This window comes from Mirounga angustirostris, unplaced genomic scaffold (assembly GCF_029215605.1).
Source record: "Mirounga angustirostris isolate CCGP_5_RB_7025 unplaced genomic scaffold, mMirAng1.0.hap1 SCAF_2, whole genome shotgun sequence".
Classification (NCBI taxonomy): Eukaryota; Metazoa; Chordata; class Mammalia; order Carnivora; family Phocidae; genus Mirounga; species Mirounga angustirostris.
The window spans coordinates 51796915-51819074 of record NW_026991710.1 but is presented as its reverse complement, the minus strand read 5'-3'; the positions used below and the strand labels follow the sequence as shown (position 1 = coordinate 51819074).

Sequence of the window (22160 nt, the reverse complement as noted above, 5' to 3'; positions counted from 1 at the left end):
AGACAGCACAAGCAGGGGGAGCAGCAGGCCAAGGGAGAAGCAGGCTACCTGCTGAGCAAAGAGCCCAATGTGGGACTCCATCCCAGGGCCCTGGGATCATGACCTGAGCTGAAGGTCGACACTTAACTGATTGAGCCACCCAGGAATCTCTCAGTTGTTTCTTTACCAGATATACCCGTATCTGAGTACTTGGAGTCTTTTGTACAGGTTGTTTAACATTTTTCATTGTTAATTTTGTGATTATTTCAATTTGCCATAGTTTAATGTTGTGGTAAATGTGGTGGTTAGTTCTAATTTCGTACATAAATTCAAATATTTTCCAATAAATGTAATGTGTAGAAATGTTAAAATGAAATTTACTTCTTTTTCCTCAAGTTATAAAACGGCTTTGTACATATTCCAATCTCATGGATGACTTGCCATCTTTCTATTCCCTGTACAAAGTGAAGAATTCATCCGTTTGTATCATACATATACACATTTGTATATATAATATATATTATTTATATTACATTATATTATATGTAGCATGTTTTATATTTATATATTAACCATATATTTGTTTATATATTTACATTTATTTATATGTATTTAAAACATGCCACAAATCTTTATCTTAGGCAGGATTTATAAAAAATTTTGTTATGTAATAATGCACTAGGTGTTTTTAAATTTATCTATAAGATAGCTCTATGCTAATTTTAAATACATCTAAATGTGAATGTGTGAATAATAACATATGTCCTTGAAGATTAGTGCGTACAGAATTCAAAGATAATAAAATCTCTTTCTACTCTTTTGGAATTTCAGATATTAGTGACCCTATTAAAAAGCAGAGATAAAAGGGGAAAGCAAGAAATAATTGGAATGCTGGTAAAGTAATCCTCTACACTGCCGCAATTTACAATAGCTTGTTATATATAGAAATAGATCAGTCATTGTTTTCAAGCCTGCTAAATAAAACTGAACTCTTGGAAAGGCATGGCACTTGACCTTTCCCGGGTTCACCAGCAGTATTTAAACTGGTGCAAGGCAACATACTTGCAAGTGTCTTCTGTTGTCATGACAGATTCTCCTGCTAGTTCACACAATGTTCAAAAGGCACAAGTCCCTTGCTTCGGAACGCAAGAGAGAAATATTTTCCCGAGGAGTTACACGGTCCATGCTGAAGAATGACTTGAGAAACTTTCACTGTTTGTCGCAACTTGTGCTCTCAGCAGGCCCTCTAAAATCAGCTCCAGTAGTTAAACATGCAAAAACTGCGCACTTTGAGATTGAAATACTTGATGCTCAAACAAGAAAGCAGATATGTATTGTGGATAAGGTAAGTTATATTCATTCATTAAATTTCTCTTACCTGCCCCAAAGATTATTGTTCACTTGATTTAATGCTTACAAGGTTGTATCAAAATATATTCTTGGCTTTTAATGTTAGTTTTATGAATAGTAGGATAGATACTTCATATATTGTTTCAGTGGAAGATATTTATTATGTCTTTCATAGTCAGTTTAAATGGTAGCTAATAATTATTAGGTTCTGGTTTTTCTTGTTAACGTTGACCATTGTCCAGAGGTAAAATGTCCAGTGCTCAACTTCTCAGCCTAGGTAACAAAGTTTCTCTAGGTTTTTCTCTCCATGTACTTCATTACATATTCAAATTATCATAGGGTTTTATTAGTGTTCATAGAAAATAGCAAGCAAAAGGTGCTACATTTACTAAAAAATTATGTTTAGCATATATGATAAAGTCTAGTCATTTAAAAATTATTTAGAGTTAATTGTCTTGAAAAATAAACATCTCACTTTTTATGAAAAGTTTACTTATTTCAAAATTACCACGTTTAAATTCCTAAAAATCAGTCTTGCTGAATATGTTACACTTTTATATTCATATCACAGATGTTTCACTCAGGAAAGATAAAATACATACTTCCTAGGTTAGAAAATTGACACATAAATATATGCGTACATCATGGATATGCATATGTGTATTTAATATTTAAAACATTTTCAGTTTTTCATAAGTTTGAAAAGTCACTAGTAATTGAATTTATTGTGAAAGATTGATATTTTTAAAAATAAGATATCTTCATTTATTTTGCTATAAAGACACGTTAAATAAGTTTTTTGCTATTGTTCTAAAATTCAATCACTGATTTCATTTAAATATACATATGATTTTAGATAACAGGGAAAGAGAAAAGTGTTTACTGCTTTTAATTGCAGAAGATCATATGTACTTTCTTACTTAGTAATTATAACACTATGACCAACCTATTAGCTGGGTGACACTAACTTTTATTTACAGATGGAAATAAAAGACAAAGAACTTTTACAAGTTCATACAGGTCGTAAGTGGAATGCAAGAGATTCAAAACTATGTCTATGCAATTCCAAGTCACATTCTTTTTCTATACAAGAATCATATATAAATGATGAATATGTATTACTAATAAGAGAATTTTAACTTATGAATTTCATGCATGTTATAATTTCCTTCTATTTTAGTATCCCAATAAAGTTTTTAGATTTTTTTTATATCATACAGGAATAAGATAAAACAAAAAATATCCAGAAGTTGCTGATGTTTGCATAATGTCACTTTTGAAAATTTAAAACTTATAAGAAAATTACAACTAAATGAAAAGAAATAAGGTAATGAATGGGACGAATATTAAATTGGTCAAGGATTCCCAAAAACCAAGATTCTAAAATGAGACTGGGTTTTGTGTCCTTTCTGATAATGTGTCTAAACCTTGATGCAAAATCCACCTTAGAGTAATGAGAACCTGCTAATGGGCTGCGAATTATTTTTCCCATACATTCAAATTTTGATATTGAGATTGCATTTAAAGGTAAAACATGGAGGCCTACATTTTCAGTTATTACTTAAATTGCACACACAAAAAATTAAGCATGCAGAAAGCCAGCATTCTTTAGAGATAAGGATTTGGCTTAAGAATTTCGGTTCAGAAATTTTGCTTGCATTTGAATAGTCCTGGTAATCGCATCTCCAGTGGCAAACCTTTGGGGAAACTCAGCAAGCCAACGAGGAGATTACTTTTGGATTCCACACCAGCCTTTATTGCGCAATGACGCTGTATGATGTGCAACTTACAACATAGAAGTGTTTGACTTGTCAGGAGAACTGGATTTTGTTTTGTCTCGTTTTCATTTTGTAATTTGATAAATTGTCTCGATAATGAAAGACATTTAAAAGAAAAAAAGATATGGATTCATGTACATTTTTTTGCTTCGTGACTCTTAAAAGTTCAAATCTGTAAACATGAGAAAGATTGATTTTGTTTGTTGTTCAAGATACTGTTTTTCTTAGACAAAGTAACAGCTATATTAGCAGTAAGGTCATGTTCAGTGCCTTTCGTTGTTCTTAGCTTTACTCAGTATACTAAGTAAGTGTTGCTTATGACTGAATCCCTGTCTTTCAGTAAGTACTGTGTTACAAAGTAGTAAAAGTTAAAGGTCGTGTACTTTGGAACTAAGTATATCTGGACTGAATCCCTGCTGCATCAATCATATTTATCAAGGCTCAGGCAAGTTGCTGGATTGCTGATCAACACCACCTTATTTAGAAAATAGGTTAATAAAATCTATTTTGTAAGCTTAGACTGAAAAGTAGGGATAATATATGTAACATGCTTAGCATGGTGCCTTGAACACAATAGGGATAAGCTATATTTTTCTTAGTTTTAATAATCATTTGGAGAGATAAAGTGAATGTGCATAAATATTCAAGAAAAAAATAAGTGATGAGCTTTGTGATACTGGCGCAGAGTTTAAATTTGACTTCTTGATGATTGTCCATTGATGTGAATTGTTATAATGCTTAGGTTAGATATACATATTCAAATATTCAAATGCCTTGAGTGGAATGTATGTATTTTATTTTATTTTTAATATGTATGATTTTTTTTTTAAGATTTTATTTATTTATTTGACAGAGGGAGACACAGCGAGAGAGGGAACACAAGCAGAGGGAGTGGGGGAGGGAGAAGCAGGCTTCTCGCTGAGCAGGGACCCCGATGCGGGGCTCGATCCCAGGACCCTGGGATCATGACCCAAGCTGAAGGCAGACACTTAACGACTGAGCCACCCAGGCGCCCTGAAGAGTGGTAACTTTCAAACGATATGAATTGACTGGAGAGCATAAGGAAATAGGAGAAACTATCCAAAAATTGTAACAAGTGGATATTTCATGCCTCACCTACAGTGTTTTCCATGGCCTGATGTGGCCAGTAAAAAAGCCACATGATTCATGGTGGATGACCAAAGACTACCAAGAATTGAACAAGGTAGTACCCCTCATTTATGTGGCCGGAATACATTCCCCGGAATGTATGTATTTTAGTAATACATGCTGACCTCTAGTAGAAATTTAGTTTATATCTAGATACTATAATTTAAATTTCAAAATGGATAAGGTATCTACTAAAGACATTCATGAAACAAAGCATTGAGAGAATTCCTGGGGTTAAAGAAGATATACTGAATCATGTTCTTTTACTTAACGTCATACACACACACACACACACACACACACCCTAAATAAACAAACCAAAACCTCTTGCCTTCACTATCTTCTCCAGCTTCTGCCCCATTTCTCTGATTACTTTCGTCCTGTTCATATTGTCTATCCACATTTCTCTCTTCTCATTCCATCCTAAACCTACTCCATTCAAGCATTTACCTCCCTAACTTGTCAGAGTTTGAACTTGCCAAGATCACCAGTGAGGCAGTGGTAAATTCCTCGCTAAATCCAAAGGTCAATTCTCACACTTTATTTTAGTGTACAGCAACATTTGCTGGATAAGCACGTCCTCCTTCTTAAAAAACTTCCGCGACGTGTGTTTCAGGATAATAGACACATATCGTAAAAACTCACTCCATTGCTTCTCCCTTTCCTCTTGGTGCTGCTTCATCATCTGATTTAAGTAGGCATGGATTGTCATTAACTCAGTCATCAGAACTTCTCCCCATCTTTACTCATTGTGTCCCATAGCTTTGAATATTATCTATTGGTGACTTTTAGCTTCTCCTTTTTTCCTGAATTGAAAATTGATTTATATATGTATGTATACATCTATGTATGGATCTGTGTATGTATTTACCTATGCATCTATCTATGTATCTATTTATGTACTACCCGTCCATCTATATGGATGTTTATTGGGCATCTCAAACTTAGTACATCCAAAACTGAGCACTTGGTCTCACCCCCAGATTTTATGACAGAGTTTCCCAAGTCAATAAGCGGCAACTACATCCTTCAGATACCTCAAGCCGAACACTTAGAGCCATCATAACTCATATCTTAATCTCACACTCCACATACAATCCATCTTCTCAGTGATACTTTCAAATATATCCAAACTGACAAATTTTCACCACATCTACTGCTAGCACTCTTAAATCTTTCCTCTACTTCTGTTCTTAGCACCTTCAGTATATTCCTTACATAGCAACCAGGACTAGCCTGTTATATCATGTCAGATAATAGCATTTCCTACCTAAAATTAGTCAGTGTCTTCTTTAGGTCTACTTAATTGTCACTTTTTCTTTGGGGGCTTTTGCTAGCTACTTGTTTTTAAATTGTAAAATCTGCCAGTATTCTCTATTACCCTTTCCTGTTCTATTTCTTTACTACTACTTAATACCATCTAACATACTGTTTATTTTTCCTTTTCATTTTGTTTATTATTTGGCATACTCCTGGTATGCCAGCTTCACAAAATCTGGGATCTGTTTTGTTTCTTTTTTTTTTTTTCATTCCTGTTCCTCCAACATTTAGAACAGTGGCTGGCACAAAGAAAATACTTAAACACATACAAAAAAGGTGTTTAACCAACATGTATTGAATAAATGATGCCTGTTCAAGAAATGTGTAAATTTGACAATGCACTCATGTTTAGCACTGATAGTTTTGGGATGAAGGAATAGGATATTTGAAAGTACTTTTTACTATTCTCAAAATCAAATTATTATTGAAAAAAATGTATTCACAGAAAAAGACATCTGATTAAACCATTTCACTAAATGCTGAAATTCTTCCTGGTTTGCTCCCCAAAAAGATGTATAATATTTAACTTTGTATTACTGTATAATTTACTGACAGTCGTGTTCTGATTTTAAAAAGCTAATAAGTTTTTCATAAGGCAGACAATGAAGATGGGGATAGTTATTCAATTAATTTAGTTATTTCTCATATGTGATTAAAATAATATGACTAATCAAGGATGGTTAGATGGAGAGCTAACTTAAAATGTAAATATCATTCTTGTTTTATTGTAACATAAAAATATATGAAAAATAATTTTTAAACTTTAACAGTGTGTTATTTTCAGTTGCTCACTATCCCTGTCTCACTTCTTTTTTGTAAAATGTCAGAAGCTTATCTAGTGATATACTGATGATTCAAGAGCACAGCAAGAACTCTAAAAGCTAAGATTGATAAATGTTTCCAATATCTTCCCATTCTTTTTTTTTTTTAATCTGTTCTCCAAGGAACTTGACCTCAAGAGCCCTCTTTCTCCTATTATTTTATTTGCTCTATGTCAAAACTTTAAAAAGCATTTTAAAGACTACTTATAGGAGTGCACTTATTGTGATGAGCACTGGTTGATATATGGAATTGTTGAATTACTATATTGTACACCTGAAGCTAATAAAAAATTGTATGTTAAAGAAAGGCACTTATAAATAAAAGAAAACACCCAGTAATTTTCCAATCCTTCTAATGGTAAAAATATCAGTTTTTACCAGAAAATACTAGAGAGAATTATAGGGTAGTCAGAATGAATAAAAATTGCACTTTTAATACTTTAGTTAGAAATTTTAAGAATTCTTAATTTCTAATATTGTCACTTAATATTTTACCTTGGGCAGCATGCAACTAAGCATATATATGCCTCAATTTGTTCATTTGTAAAATAAGAATGACATCTGTCTTAAAATATCCTCATGGCAGTTTTTGGAATTTCATGTGTATACAAATGGCAATATCTTATTTTTCTTTCATTCCTTTCCTTCCTCCTCCTCCTTCTCTTTTCTTCTTCTTTTCCTCCTCTACCATTCACCTCTTTCTCCCCTTTTTTCTTCCTTCCACCTCAATCCCCTTCCTCCTATTTCTTATTGTGAGCATGATATACTTGAAGCTTATGAACTTTGAATTCACACAGAACGGAATTTTAATATCAATTTGACTGTTTTTACTTTGTCTTTGGACATAATCCAATATCTATGCCCTTTATTATCATTTACTGTAAAAAGGATTTAAATATTACTATTCGTCTGTTTATAAAGGAAGAACAGTGGCATAGAGACTTGAAATGAAGAACTTAGTGTGAATTAGAACCAAGTTTTGCACTGGCCAATATATGTTCTGGGCTTTGCTCTTAACTACTATACACTACCAATTGACAGATACCCGTGATTTTCACTAGCCCAACTTCTCATGTTCTCTTTAATTTCATGATTGGTACAGAACATCTGAATCTGACTTCTGATACAAACAATATGTTTCAGGACAGAGATGCTATTTTTTTTTTTTTTGCATCTTTTTTGCCATCTTCTTTTATTAATATTTCAAGTTTTTATTTAAATTTATTTAGTTAACATATAGTGTAATATTTGTTTCAGGAGTAGAATTTGTGACTCAGCACTTACATATAACACCCAGTGCTCATCACAAGTGCCCTCCTTAATACCCATCACCCATTTAACCCATCCTCCACAACCTCCCCTCCAGCAACCCTCAGTTTGTTCTCTATAGTTAAGAGTCTCATTTATGGGGCGCCTGGGTGGCTCAGTTGGTTAAGCGACTGCCTTCGGCTCAGGTCATGATCCTGGAGTCCCTGGATCAAGTCCTGCATCGGGCTCTCTGCTCAGCAGGGAGTCTGCTTCTCCCTCTGACCCTCCCCCCTCTCATGTGCTCTCTCTCATTCTCTCTCTCTCAAATAAATAAATAAAATCTTTAAAAAAAGTATTAAAAAAAAGAGTCTCATTTATGATTTGCCTCCCTCTCTTTTTGTTTTTTCTTTCTCCTGTGTTCATCTGTTTTGTTAGAGGAGCTATTTTTTTTTTTTTTTTTTTTTAATTTGACAGAGAGAGACACAGCGAGAGAGGGAACACAAGCAGGGGAGTGGGGGAGGGAGAAGCAGGCTTCCCGCTGAGCAGAGAGACCGATGTGGGGCTCGATCCCGGGACCCTGAGATCTTGACCTGAGCCAAAGGCAGACGCTTAACGACTGAGCCACCCAAGCGCCCCTAGAGGTGCTATTTTTGAAGAATGTTATTTCCCTTCCATTTGATATGAAAGAAGTTTCCAAAGCTTTGCTTCTACTTTTTATGTACAGACATAAAATAGCATTAATTAATATTCAAACCTAGAATTAAAAATATCTTTGAAGTATCTTTAATAATAAATTAAGCAGCAGATATGCTCAAAATGTTTATATCATTAAAAATTAAGGAACTGAGATGAACAATTCCTCCCCAAAGAGGAAATTAACATAAGCATTTTCTATGAGCCCAGAGGAGCCTCAATGCCCACTCCTCTTTTTGGATATACTAGGAAATTCCATAATACAGCATGAAATTCTAATTTCAAAAGCATCAGTGTACTTTGAACTTAATATATTTTAGTATCATCTGCCCTGACTTAGAGTTCTCTCAGAACAAGTGAACCAGCTATATTTAACAAATACATAATGCCATGAGAGGCCACGTGGTGCAATGGTTTATGCACAGAAGTCAGACATTTGTGTCTGCATTTGAGATGTGCAAATTATTAATGTTTTATCATCCTAACATGTTACTTGACTACTCTAATTCTTGCTTTTATAAGTAGAATAAATACCAAATCAAAGTACAGTAAATATCTATCTTCCAGGATTATCTAGGGCTTTTATATTCATGTAAATATGAAAAATACAGCAGTGTGTCCATCACATGATTGGTTTTCTGTAAATGAATACTGCATTTTAGATAGTGGCAGTATATCAGTAATATTATTATTCCACTGACATGGAAAATAATTAAATTAATACCTTTCTTTTATAACTGTAAGAATTTAGTCATTTTTCATGACAGTCATTATGGTTCCTTTCTGAAATGATTAGGAAGCATTAGAATTAGGAAGTACGGTAATGGGGGCCATCTTTGTAACATCAGTTTCTAGCATGCTATATCTAATTTTCATACTCCAAATAATATGCATTGGGTATCTATACCATGATATACCATGAAAGACGTCAATGGATATATAAGCATTGCACATCAATACATAGAGAAAAAGAATATACTCTAGAAAACTATTCATGAATAACATTTATAAAACAAATATAAATGATTATGTGTATTCAATTAAATTATGTCTACATTTTTTCTATTTTCCAAATATATCACCATGTAAGAAAACTGTTTTTGTTTATAGTGAAGCTATAAAGAAGATGTCATGATCATTGCAATAAGAGATGCAATGATACTCTTTTAGAAGGTCAACATAGATGAGTAAGTTTTGGAGGATGCATCTCGAAAGAGAAGAGTTGAAATTTACCAGATCCAGTGGTTCTCCAGTTCTATCTTTTGATGTCTTATAGCGTCACAATCAACCATTTATTAATTGAATAGGTATTTGTTAAGACATTTGTCTAGTTTTCTATTATGTGTTCGAGATAATGCATTAACTCGACCAGTTGTGATTCATATTCTCATAGATTCAATTCTTTCCTGTGGAAGCCAAACACTGCACAAGTAATATTAACTGCAAAGATATCTACACAGTTAGAGGAAACAAGGTAATTTGAGGTGGTAAACAAAGGGAGATAATCTGTGAAACAGGAGAATCTCCCTGGAGGAATGATGTTTATGTGTGGCTCAGACAGTGAATATGATGGAAGAGAAATAGGAGGATATGACAGACACGGGAGATAGAGAGTACAGGACTTGTTTGCTTGTAAAAAATAAGAGCCAGGGAGGATGAAAGTATGATGTTGAATTGCTATTTGAGCAACTGAGATCCTGAGAATGGTATAATTTATTGACTTATTTTGTTGGTGTTTGTTAGTTTTCTTTTTCAAGTTTTTATTTAAATTCCAGTTAGTTAACATACGGTGTAATACTAGTTTCAGGTGTGGGATTGTTTCCTTTCTTGTTTTTGGTACAGACAAGTAGAGAAGCGGTAGGAAGCAAGAACTCAGTTTTGTTCTTTTTAAGTTGGAGGTCTTTGTGAAATATCCAAAAAGAGATAACCTGTAGGCATTTGGGTACGAGGATCTAGAACTCAGGAAAGTGGTCATGTTTAAATATGTCAACTTGGGGATTACAAATGTATAGGTGGTTCTTGCAGCCATTGTAGTATGGAAGAGAAAATTTAAAAGAACAATACAATGAATAAGGAAAGAAAACAACCAATAATAGAGGCCTGAGGAATTCCAATATGTACAGATCTTAAATAAAGGGGGGATTGAAAAGGAAAATGAGAAGTCTCCAGAGATACAGAAGAAATATGGTAACTCCTTCCTCATAGAAACCTAAGAAGAAATATTTGAGTGAGAAGGGAAAGATCAGTAGATGAAGCTAAGAAGCACAAAAAAATACAATAAGTACCCCAGGTATTAAGTGGGATAGTGTTCACTGTTTAGTTTAATCAGATCAATTTAGGTACAGTGATTTGGGGGGAAATCCAGTCTAGAATGGGGATGACAGTCTATGGGTAAGATAAAATTTGAGTTTCCTAGAAAGCCTTTCTTTTATAGGCAGCAGAAGTCTTGAAAAACTTAATTGTCTCTAACTCTTCATTCTTCAACTCTATATTGACTTGTGCAGTCTGATTCACATACTTTGGCTTATTTTTTACCCTTTATTACTCCACTTTTAACATTCTATATTACTCACCAGCTCCCCACAAAATATTGTAATTTCCATTCTTTGAGTTTAGGTAAAATTTGATTCTTGTGCCTGGAGTGTTCTGTCACAATCTTCTGTCTAATTCACATCTATTCCTCATGATCAAACTGAGATGACAACTTCTTTGTGTACCACTTATGATCCCTGATAAGCTGATATGTTATTTGTCCCAGGAACAGTTGGTTGAAATTTCCATTATATAATCTAATAGTTGGAAGTGAACATTTGTAAACTATCCTAACAATTTGAAAAAATAATTTTGTGCTTGTTCAATCAAATAATTTTTCTAAATGAGAATTGTAATTAGTTTATCAGTATTTTATTTTTTCTAGCAATTTATTTCATTGTATTTTACAAATGCATCATAGAATTTCTTTTTTTTTTTAAGATTTATTTATTTATTTTTATTTGAGAGAGAGAGAATGAGAGAGAGCGAGTACACGGGAAGGGGGAGGGTCAGAGGGAGAAGCAGACTCCCTGCCGAGCAGGGAGCCCGATGCGGGACTCGATCCAGGGACTCCAGGATCATGACCTGAGCCAAAGGCAGTCGCTTAACCAACTGAGCCACCCAGGCGCCCCGCATCATAGAATTTCTTAAGGAGTGATATTTTGTCCTACATTGTTTGGGAAGCATTGAACTGGATGACATGGAAATGACCTAAATGCTATGGTACAATAAATATGTCTTGGATGCAAAATTAGAAAATGTCATAGCAGGCTCCTCTTGGATTTCATTTTAAAAATTGTATGTTATTGACAGACAAGGTAAAATAATAATTCCCAAACACTTGAATTGTAAATATAGAACAAAAATTTTGGCTTAAATAACATGTTTTTACATCAAAGAAAGTGAATAAATCATGTTTTCCTTGGAAATGTAAAGACAGGATGAAAAGAGAATTTTTTTTTAAAGATTTTATTTATTTATTTGACAGAGAGACACAGTGAGAGAGGGAACACAAGCAGGGGGCATGGGAGAGGGAGAAGCAGGCTTGCAGGGAGCCTGATGTGGAGCTCCATCCCAAGACCCTGGGATCATGGCCTGAGCTGAAGGCAGATGCTTAACAACAGAGCCACCCAGGCGCCCCTGAAAAGTGAAATGTTAACCACTAGGGAAGAAAATTATGAGGGGACTATTATACTATTAAAAGAAATCCTGTTTCCTATTAAGTCAAGCCTGAATTAAGATAGTTAATTTTAGAAACACATGTTTTAAAAAGTACATAAAACATAGATAACAGTCTATGTAAAAAAAATCTAGCAATGAAATTGTGACTACAGTTGACCTTTGAGCAATTTGAGGGCATGGGGCACTGACCTTCATGCAGTTTAAATATATGTTTAACTTTTAACTCCCCCAAAACTTAAGTACTAATAATCTACTGTTGACTGGAAACCTTACAAATAACATACACATTTGGTTAACACATATTTTGAATATTATATGTATTATATATAGCAGTTTTACAACAAAGCAAGCTAGGTAAAAGAAAATATTACTAAGAAAATCACAATGAAAGAAAATACATGTACAGTACTGTACTGCAAAAAAATCTGTGAACAAGTGGCCCACACAGTTCAAACCCATGTTATCCAAATGTCAAATGTATATCCAAGAAAGACATGTTATTCAAATTAGACAGTTAATTTATGAGTAGCTACTATACTTTAGATTACTTGAGGTTGAAAGTTAAACGGATTTCCTTACCCTGATATACATGAGTCAAATTGGAAAGACAGATTACACATTTTAAAACAAATTATAACATGGCAAATAGCATATGCAAGTTTAACACAAATTATATTATGAAGGCTAGGGAAAGAATACTTATTCATCTGATAGAGGTTTAGGCATGAGGATGAGAAAAAAAGCTAAATTGAGTGAAAGGAGGCACTCAAAAGGATTTTAAAAATATATATGTTACATTTAATTATCATGGGTGAGGTAGAAAGAACATCCCAGGGGGCGCCTGGGTAGCTCAGTAGGTTAAGCTTCTGCCTTTGGCTCAGGTGATGATCCCAGGGTCCTGGGATTGAGCCCAGCATCAGGCTCCTTGCTCAGAGGGGAACCAGCTTCTCCCTCTGCCCCTTCCCCTGCTTGTGTGCTTGCTCTCTTTCTCTCTCTCTCAAATAAATAAATAAATTAAAAAAGAAAAGAAAGAACATCCCAGGAAGAATTAGCATATTGAAGGTATCACAAACCCAAATTTCTACTACAAAGCTGTAGTAATCAAAACAGTATGGCAAAATAAAACAAACAAACAAACAAACAACAGTATGGTATTGGCACAAAAATAAACACAGAGATCAATAGAACAGAATAGAAAGCATAGAAATAAACCTACACTTACATGGTCAATTAATCAAGGACAAAGGAAACGAAAGTATACAATGAGGAAAAAAACAGTCTCTTCATAAATGGTTTTGGGAAAGCTAGATAGCTACATGCAGACAAATGGAACTGGACCACTTTCTCCCACCACACACAAAAACAAACTCAAAATGGATTGAAGACCTCAATGTAGACCCGAAGGCATAAGACTCTTAGAAGAAAACACAGGCAATAAACTCTTGGACATTAGCCTTACCAGTATTTTTCTGGATCTATCTTCTCAGGCAAGAGAAACAAAAGCAAAAACAAAACAAAACCAAAAAAAAACATAAAACAAAAAACAATTAGGACTACATCAAACTAAAAATCTTTTGCACTATGAAGAAAGCCATCAACAAAACAAAAAGGCAATTTACTGAATGGAAGAAGATATATGATATATCCAATAAGATATTAATACTCAAATACATAAAGAACTCATACAACTCAATACAAAAAAACCCCAAATAATCCAGTTAAAAAATGGACAGAAGGCCAGAAGCCAAACAAATAGTCAATAGACATATGAAAAGATGCTCAACATCACTAATCATCAGGAAAATGCAAATCAAAATCACAGTATCACCTCAAACCAGTCAGAATGGCTAGTATCAAAAGGGCAAGAAGTAACAAATGTTGGTGAGGATGTGGAAAAAAGGAAACCCTCATGTGTTATTTGTGGGAATTTAAATCGGTGCAATCAGTGTGGAAAATAGAAATACCATATGATCCAATAATTCCACTACTGGGTATTTACCCAAAGAAACAAAAAGATTAATGAATATATATATATTCATATGCTTCCTATGCTTATTGCAGCATTATTAACGATACTCAAGGTCTGGAAGCAACCTAAGTGTCCAGGAATAGATGAATAGATATAGAAGATGTGGTACACACACACAGATTCACGTGTGCACAAACACTGGAGTATTATTCAGCCATAAAAAAGAATGAAATCTTAGCATTTGCTGCAACATGGTTGAAGCTAGAAGAGATTTTGCTGAGTGAAATAAGTGAGACAAAGACAAATACCATATTATTTCACTTATGAGTGGAATCTAAAAAACAAAGAAGGAAAAAAGACTCATAAATTCAGAGAACAAATGTGGTTGTCAGAGGGTGGGGTGATGAGCAAAATAGGTGAAGGGGATTAAGATGTACAAACTTCTAGTTAAAAAATAAATATGTCATAGGGGTGAAAAGTACAGCATAGGGAATATACTTAGTAATATTGTAATAACTTTGTATTGTGACAGAGAGTATCTATACTTACTGTGGTAAGCATTTCATAATGTGTATAATTGCCCAATCATTCTGTTGTACACCAGAAACTAATGTAATATTGTATGTCAACTATACTTCAGTTCATATATATATATATATATATATATATATATATATATATATATATATATATATATATAGCATGAATGGTGGACAAAGAGCATTCCAGGAAGAAGAATTAACATATCAAAGGTAAAGAAGCCGAAAAGTAACAAGCTTTCTGGCTTACTGTAATTAAGTCAATGGTGTGATGATGCAAAATAGAGCAAACAGAAGGGAAGGTTTGGCTGGAACTGAGGGTAGAGGCCTAGCTGACTTTCTAGCATCTGGACTTTTTCTTTCCATTCAAATCAGGGGGATAGTATTTTAAGATACTACATTCAGCAAATTAAATCTGGTAACAATGTGGAAGATAGAATGGACAATAGAAAGATTGAAGACAGAGAGCTCAGTCAAACTGAGAAGCAAATCTTTTGGGAGCCTGGTCAGGACTGCCACACTTCGGAGGCACCAGAGAATTCTGGGCTCTGCTTTGATTTTGAAGATACTCAGCCACCTCCCACACTTAACCAGCTTGTGACATTGGGCAATGTCCTTATTTTCTTTTCCCTTAAATTTTACTGAGGTAAGCTATGTCACTGGAGTCATCTGAACAAATGCCACCTTCTAGTAGGGATTTCCATAAGGAAATGCCTATGGCCCAGGGCCTTGAATATTGCTAACAAATTAAAATCTACAGATGTAAACATAATATAAAAGTTTTCACATCATTTAAATATATTAAAAACTATAAAATGAAGGAAGGTTTGAATTTTCACACTGTGATAAAAGTGTTGAAGTTATTTATTTTTTTCTTTCTGTATGTGCATACTCATGGGGGAGTAAGTAAAAAACAATTTAAATCAAATATAAATCACTGGGCGCATCTTTAGGATACACCTGAGCCTTAAAGTAATCAATATATGCACATATATTTCTAATTTAATCTTTATTGGACAACACACTTTATGTAAAAAAACAGAATAGTTATGTAATAAATATACCATAGTTTCTATCAAATGTGGTTATGGTCCACATTGTTTAGACAAATGTTTATATCCAGGTACAATAGAATAGAATGTGGTATTATAGGTAAAAGGAATATGATAGTCCATTACCATTTTATTTCAGTTATGTTTGGTTTAACAGGGATTTTGCTCTTTGAACTTGTAATGAATCAAGGCAATCTTCTGTATATAAACCTGTTATGAATTTGTCAAATGAATACACATTAAGTGGAGCACAGGGTGGTAGATGGTGAGCCGAGGTTCGACAACAGACCACAAGAGAAATGAAAATAGAGGAGTTTATTACTCACAGGTTCTGAAGGAAAGTATCCAGCAGGCTTCAAGGAGCTACATGGGGAGGTGAGAGAAGACAGGGTGCAGATATAGACAGACAAGACCTGAGGCCCAGGCCTTTATTAGGCTGTGTGAGTGGAGTGCTAGGGGTTCCTGGTTTAAGTCCGAGTTAGTCAATTCAGACCAAAATAGGGGCTTTTGGTAAGCCCCAAGGAAGTCTTATCTTAGGGGCACATTAAGAAAAGTCATTGGGAAACAGGGGAGACTGTTAGTCCCAAGGGCTATTGAAAAAGTCCTATCAGAATGGACATTTACTTATAACTCTGAGGGCTGCTCTCTTGGGCATGTTCTTGTCTGAAGGGCTAGTGTCAGGTGAAGGTCACTGCAGGCTGCTTGGCAAACAAAACAGATGCCAAAGCAGCAATCTCAGCTTAGCTAAACTCTTGACAAAACCTGAAGATGAGCAGAGTGTATTAGTTATCAGACAGTTCATGATGAAAGAGTTCTTAGTTTTTTCATGATCTAACAGTTCAAACAAAAAAGATTAAAAGTTGTGCTTAACATAACGTACTTCTGAGAAATAATTTTGTTTTGGTATTTTTGTGCTTTTCTTTGATTCTTTTTTTCCAAATAAACTAAAAGAAATTATATTTTAGGCGTGTACCTTGTCCAGATTAACATTTTACTGGTACTTTGGCTAGCCCAATAAAGAGCTATCAAAATCATTACTGAACGCGTTGCTGTGAACTTAATGTTATTTAAATACAACATACTTTTTTTTCAATTGTTCCTTTTATAGACTGTAATGCTCAAAATTATCTAGTAACAACTTTCTTTCCTGTACTATTACTCATAATAGTAGTATTTAACAAATGAGGAGTAAATTAAGGCAACATTAAGAATTCAACATTCCATTTTTTGCTTCATTTTGTTTTTTAATTAACTAAAGGCTACAGGGCAAGAGGTCTGAAGGCATAATATCGCAGAAAGTGGAAACTGACATTGATATCATTTAAGCCTTTTAACATCCTCACGATACACATTTGTGCTTCTTAACAACATAGAATATAGCAATGACAAAATTTATATTTCTGTTAGAATTTGTGTAATTATACATAAATGTGAGTGATCTTAGATTGACGTATGCTTACAGTGCATCTTACCATCTGCTGTGAAAACTATGCTATTTACATGGCCACATGATAAGAGCTCGAAGGTTTGGAAGCAATCATTGTTTGAACTTGATATTACCCTTTAAGTGTGTTCAATGGATCATCAAGTTCCTACAAGAATATCTTGCAAGGTCAGAACCCCAGAATATCACCTTTCTCTTCCCTTCCTCCTTCCTTCCTTCTTTCCTGTTTTTCTTTCTTTCTTTCTTTCATATACATTGAAGAATACCAGTCTTCCACTGTAATAGATCCTGGGAACACTAGTGTGAAAACCAAACCAAACCCGCCCCCCCAAAAAAGTTCCCTCCTTTTCAGACATTCTCTGTATTTTGATGGATAATCACATGTAAGTAGTCCAACATAAGATAATATGACACAAGCCAAAATAGAGTCATGAACAAGCTGCTAAGTCCAAGTGGATGATTTTCTTTTTTACTGCAGAAATTGAGAGGGGCTTTAGAAACCTTCTCCAGTTATAAACAGTCCCGACACACTGGCGGATCATCCCGAGGACATCTCTAATAGTAAAGGGCAATCTTCTAAAGTAGAAATTATCTCCTCTAAATGCCTTATATCCTCAGCTTTTCAAGCTTTAACTGAAGGCAGATAGCTATAGAGACACCTCTGGAGAATTTGGGAAGAAAGGCAAAGATGAATTCTCTATCCACTTAAGAGTTTCAAATGTGCAAACTTTTCGGGCTCCATAACATTAGTATGTTATATTTTATTAGTGGCTTTTTAAACTGACAGTCATCAAATAATTTTCAATCCTTGTTGATCTACTGGGATTCAGCTAAGTAACCTGAGCCCACCAGTCTGCCACCACATAAAGCCTATGAATGTCACACTTATTTATTTTCCTATAAGAAGTTAGTTCTCTTGTAGAGAGATTTATTGTGAACTGCCTACTACATCAACATATTGGATATTTTATTTGAGAATTGATCTTCCTCTTAAGTCAAGAATGCTGTACCTCTGCCTTCTTATAAACTCATCATTTTAACATCATTTTGTAAAAAGTGTGAATTAATTATCACCTGTCTTTTTTCTTATTGCTGTTTAAGTTTCCTTATTACACATTTTCACTGTCTCCAAAATAAACATTTAATATTACTTCATGTTTGGGCATTTCTGACTTTTCAATTATTGGCTATTTGATTTCTTAAAAATAAAAATGTAATGTAATTGTAATTTCTTTTAGCAAAATATTTGATGAATTACTGGTTATATAACTGAGGCCTTCATTTGTCAGTACTGGTCTGTGTGCCATTGAATATCTATTATCTGTTTCTCATTAACATCATTTAATAAAATCCATTTGTAATCTGAATTCAATTTAATAAGGACTTTAACATAGAATCCCTGAGACATTCAGAAGATATGCTACTTCTTTTTTACAGATAGGAAAATTTCAAAGAGCTTTCACACTAAAATTCCTGAGAAACTACTTTTGTCTTAAGAGATATTTTATGTAGAATTCTTTTAACTCGACATTATAAGAAGCCTATAAACAGCAAGAACAGCCACAAACCCTGAGCTGTTGAATGCTAAAATGAAATCTGCTTCATTTCAAAATGAGAAGAAAAAAATCAAGTACATTTTTCTACAACTATAAAAAAAGAGATCCATAAATGTACTTATTTGCTTTTACTTTCAATCAGCATTTCTGGCATTGCATAGATATATCTTCTTTTTTTAATTTTTTATTTAAATTCAATTTAGTTAACATATACTGTATTATTAGTTTCAGGGGAACATAATGTCTTCTTAGAACTTTGTTGGCAATCGAATTCCTCTAACTTAAATTAATGGTCCAAGTATGTCATGATTTAAATATGTAAATACAACTTCACTAAAATACTTAATTTTCAAGCTATTTCTTCTTGGGTCTCTACTGTGCTATAATAGAAAAAAAAATCTGAACTCACAGCTTAGCTCTGCTTCTGCACAAAATGACACCATATCCACTCTGCCAGATTATGTCTCTTCTAAATACTCACATCATCCACCATCACATCCATACTAAAAGGAGGAACCAACATGTGGAGTACTATAATACATAATGCATGTGTGATGGAAAGTGCTATTTTTTTCAGATGGGTCCCTGCTGTTGCCTCATGGTTATTCATTTAGGAGGTTGAAGACACTAACACTCAGCAAGTGATTGCAAGATGATCAAAGTGTTTCCATCAGTAGAGAATTCATGTGTGGAGCTAATTCTTTAATGAGCTGACAGAGAAAGTCTCACCTTAGCTTATCAATCTGCTTCAATTCTCTAGAATTTCTCCCTGTCTGTACTACATTCAATCAATGAGTATATCATTTTATTCTATACACAATATATCTCTGAACTTTACCATCCAAATTCAAATCATTATCACTTCTAACATACCGACTGATCTATGTGGGTCTTCAACAAACACCCATGGAATATGTAGCAAAACAGGAAATATACTAGAGTTTGTATCTGCTGTACTTACAGCTCATACATGTTCCACAGTATCATCTGGTGAAAAAGAACTTGGAATTTATTATTATAGGTGAATCATTTATTAATTGCAGTACCATTTTAATTGTCACCTAGTGTCTGTTCAATTTACAGAAGCCAGACTGATTCTTTTAAAACTTGAGTTATATCATGTCACTGCTCTGATGAAAACCCTCCAACAGCTACATATATCACTCAGAAGAAAATCCAAGGTACTCTCCCATATTCTAGAAAGTTATTCATTATTTCCCACCTTCATCTCTCTGGTCATGTGTTTAACCACGCTGTTCCTAACTCACTCTGCTCCGAACACACTGGCCTGCTTGCTGCTTCTCAAATACTCTGGATGTGGTGGTCCATCAGGGTCTCTGTCCTTGATGTTACTTCTGTCTGGAAGAATCTTCTTCAAGCTATCTGCATAGTTTGCTATCTAGCGTGGGCTTTTGCTCATACATCTTTTTCTTCCTATCAAAATCATATTTCTTCTTTCCATTATTCACATCTCTTACCTCCTTTATGTTTTCTTCTTAAAACTTGTCATCCTCGGATATATTACATATGTATTTCTTTATTCACTGTCTCATTTCTTAAATATTAGTTATAATTGAATATTAGTTCAATGTGTGCCATTGTGCCATAGTATTTTAGAAAGTGCTTTCAGGTATAAAACTGCTTATAATTAACCCAGTTCTGTTTCTTATTGGCTATGGGACAGGACACAGATCTCTTCACATCTGAGTGCATTAGTCTCTGCTCTGTCAACTGGGGTAACAATACCAAACTCTGGGTTGTTAGGAGTTCACATGATTTAACTGTTTAGAAAAGTTCCTGGTACATATAAGACATTATGCAAATGCTGGCTATTATTTTAAAATAAAATGAGAGAGAGAAAGAGAAAGAGAGAGAGAGTTTTTCCACTCTGACACATAGAAAAGTTACTGGTACATAGTTGGTGCTCAATTAATACTTTTGAATGAAACAACAAACTCCACACATATTTACCATATCATATTAGTTGTTAGCTTGGATCCTTTTATGTTAATAAAATACAAATGTTATTTGCATTTGTATAATGGCTAATGATTGATTTGTATAATAAATATCCAAAATATCATGCTTGGAATAAATATTATGAACAGCAAGACATGACAGTGAATACTTTCTCAAGTTTTTTTTTTTTTTTTAATCTATATTAGTTAAGTGACTGGTTGTATAACTTCAGGAGGACATTCATATTTCATGACCACAATTTTTTCACCTTTTAAAAAATCTCAGTGTCACTTACTTCATAAGGTTGCTTATGATCAAGTGCCTATCTGTATAGATCGTAAAGCAGTGCTTATAATGATAAATATTCAATATATTTTCCTCCATTCCCCTACCTTCACCTTTTTCACCACCTCTGCTATGTCATGTACTATGGTGAAGAATAAGTTTTGAACCAGGTTATTTGCATCCAAAGTCCATTCTTGTAACCTGTTAGCTGTGTCACCCAGATAAATTACTTAACCACTTATAGCCACAGTTTTCTTGTATGTAAAATGAAGATAATGTTGTATCTAAAGCCATAAAGATGGTATGTTAATTAAATTACTTAATAAAGGTAAAGGTCTTGGAATAGTGGTGGACTCTTATTAAGCATTCAGTGATGTCAGTTATGACTGCTAGCAGTATTCTTAATGGTTTTCAATGCTATTTCTCCATTCCATATTAATTTAAAACAAAAATGAGATAAATGATTTAATTACAGCATTACACTGGGAGTGAACACACTTCGGTGATGAAAAATGATAATCTATATCAAAGTAATAGATGAAAGAATAGCAAATAATATATATCAAGCATTGAAACTGATCTAAGTTCTAGGTCTCAATAACATTCAGTTTCTTTAAGGTCCATTGTAGCTGTTTAGGACACCTTATGTCCAGAAGAGAAGTGATGGGACTCCTTACCTGTATTACACTTTTTTATCCCTGTTTTGTGCTGTATTTAGTAATAACATTTTGTTTAGACTTAACATTGTCTGCATTAGGATTATAAATTATATGGTTGCTTTTTCTACATTTAAGCCTGTGAGAAGAGTACACCCTAGAAGCCTATGTCCTTCAAAACTACTTTAGAAAGAAATTGATAAAAGTTATTTTTCCAGAAATGCTAGCTGTACAAGGGGGGAAAGAATGCTGCTGTGCCTCGTAGTTACCACTTTTGTACCATGAGGGACAGAGGCTGAGCTGTCTGCCATATTCACTGAGAAAGAAATTTTGATTATTATTTGCAGTCACGATTTATGGACACTCTCCATGACATGTTCGCGATAGAAGTAATTTTATAATTCATGTAAAAAATAGTTGGTCTCATATGGAATTATTGAATATTGTATATTACATTCCTCAAACTAATATAACACTGTATGTTACTAACTAGAATTAAAATAAAAACTAAAAAAAAAGGAATAACAAAAAGATAAAGAAACTGAAAAAAAAAAGAGTCGATCTTATATTTATTTAACATCTGATGATCTGACCATTTTTATTTCTCTCATGTGCCCAAGAAGCTAATGTCTTGGTCAAAGATGGAAA

The 22160-nt window shown here is 33.9% G+C and overlaps 1 protein-coding gene across 2 annotated transcripts in view; it reads left to right on the top strand.

Moving 5' to 3' along the window:
* Positions 1 to 1036: 1036 nt before the first annotated feature.
* The window catches only part of TECRL (trans-2,3-enoyl-CoA reductase like), a 106756-nt gene continuing 85632 nt past the window's right edge, over positions 1037 to 22160 (top strand). For both annotated transcript variants that reach the window (XM_045881082.1, XM_045881081.1), the window contains exon 1: positions 1037 to 1324. In XM_045881082.1, the coding sequence (XP_045737038.1) occupies positions 1091 to 1324 (234 nt within the window). In that variant the 5' untranslated portion in view covers positions 1037 to 1090. The remainder of the gene's footprint in view (positions 1325 to 22160) is intronic.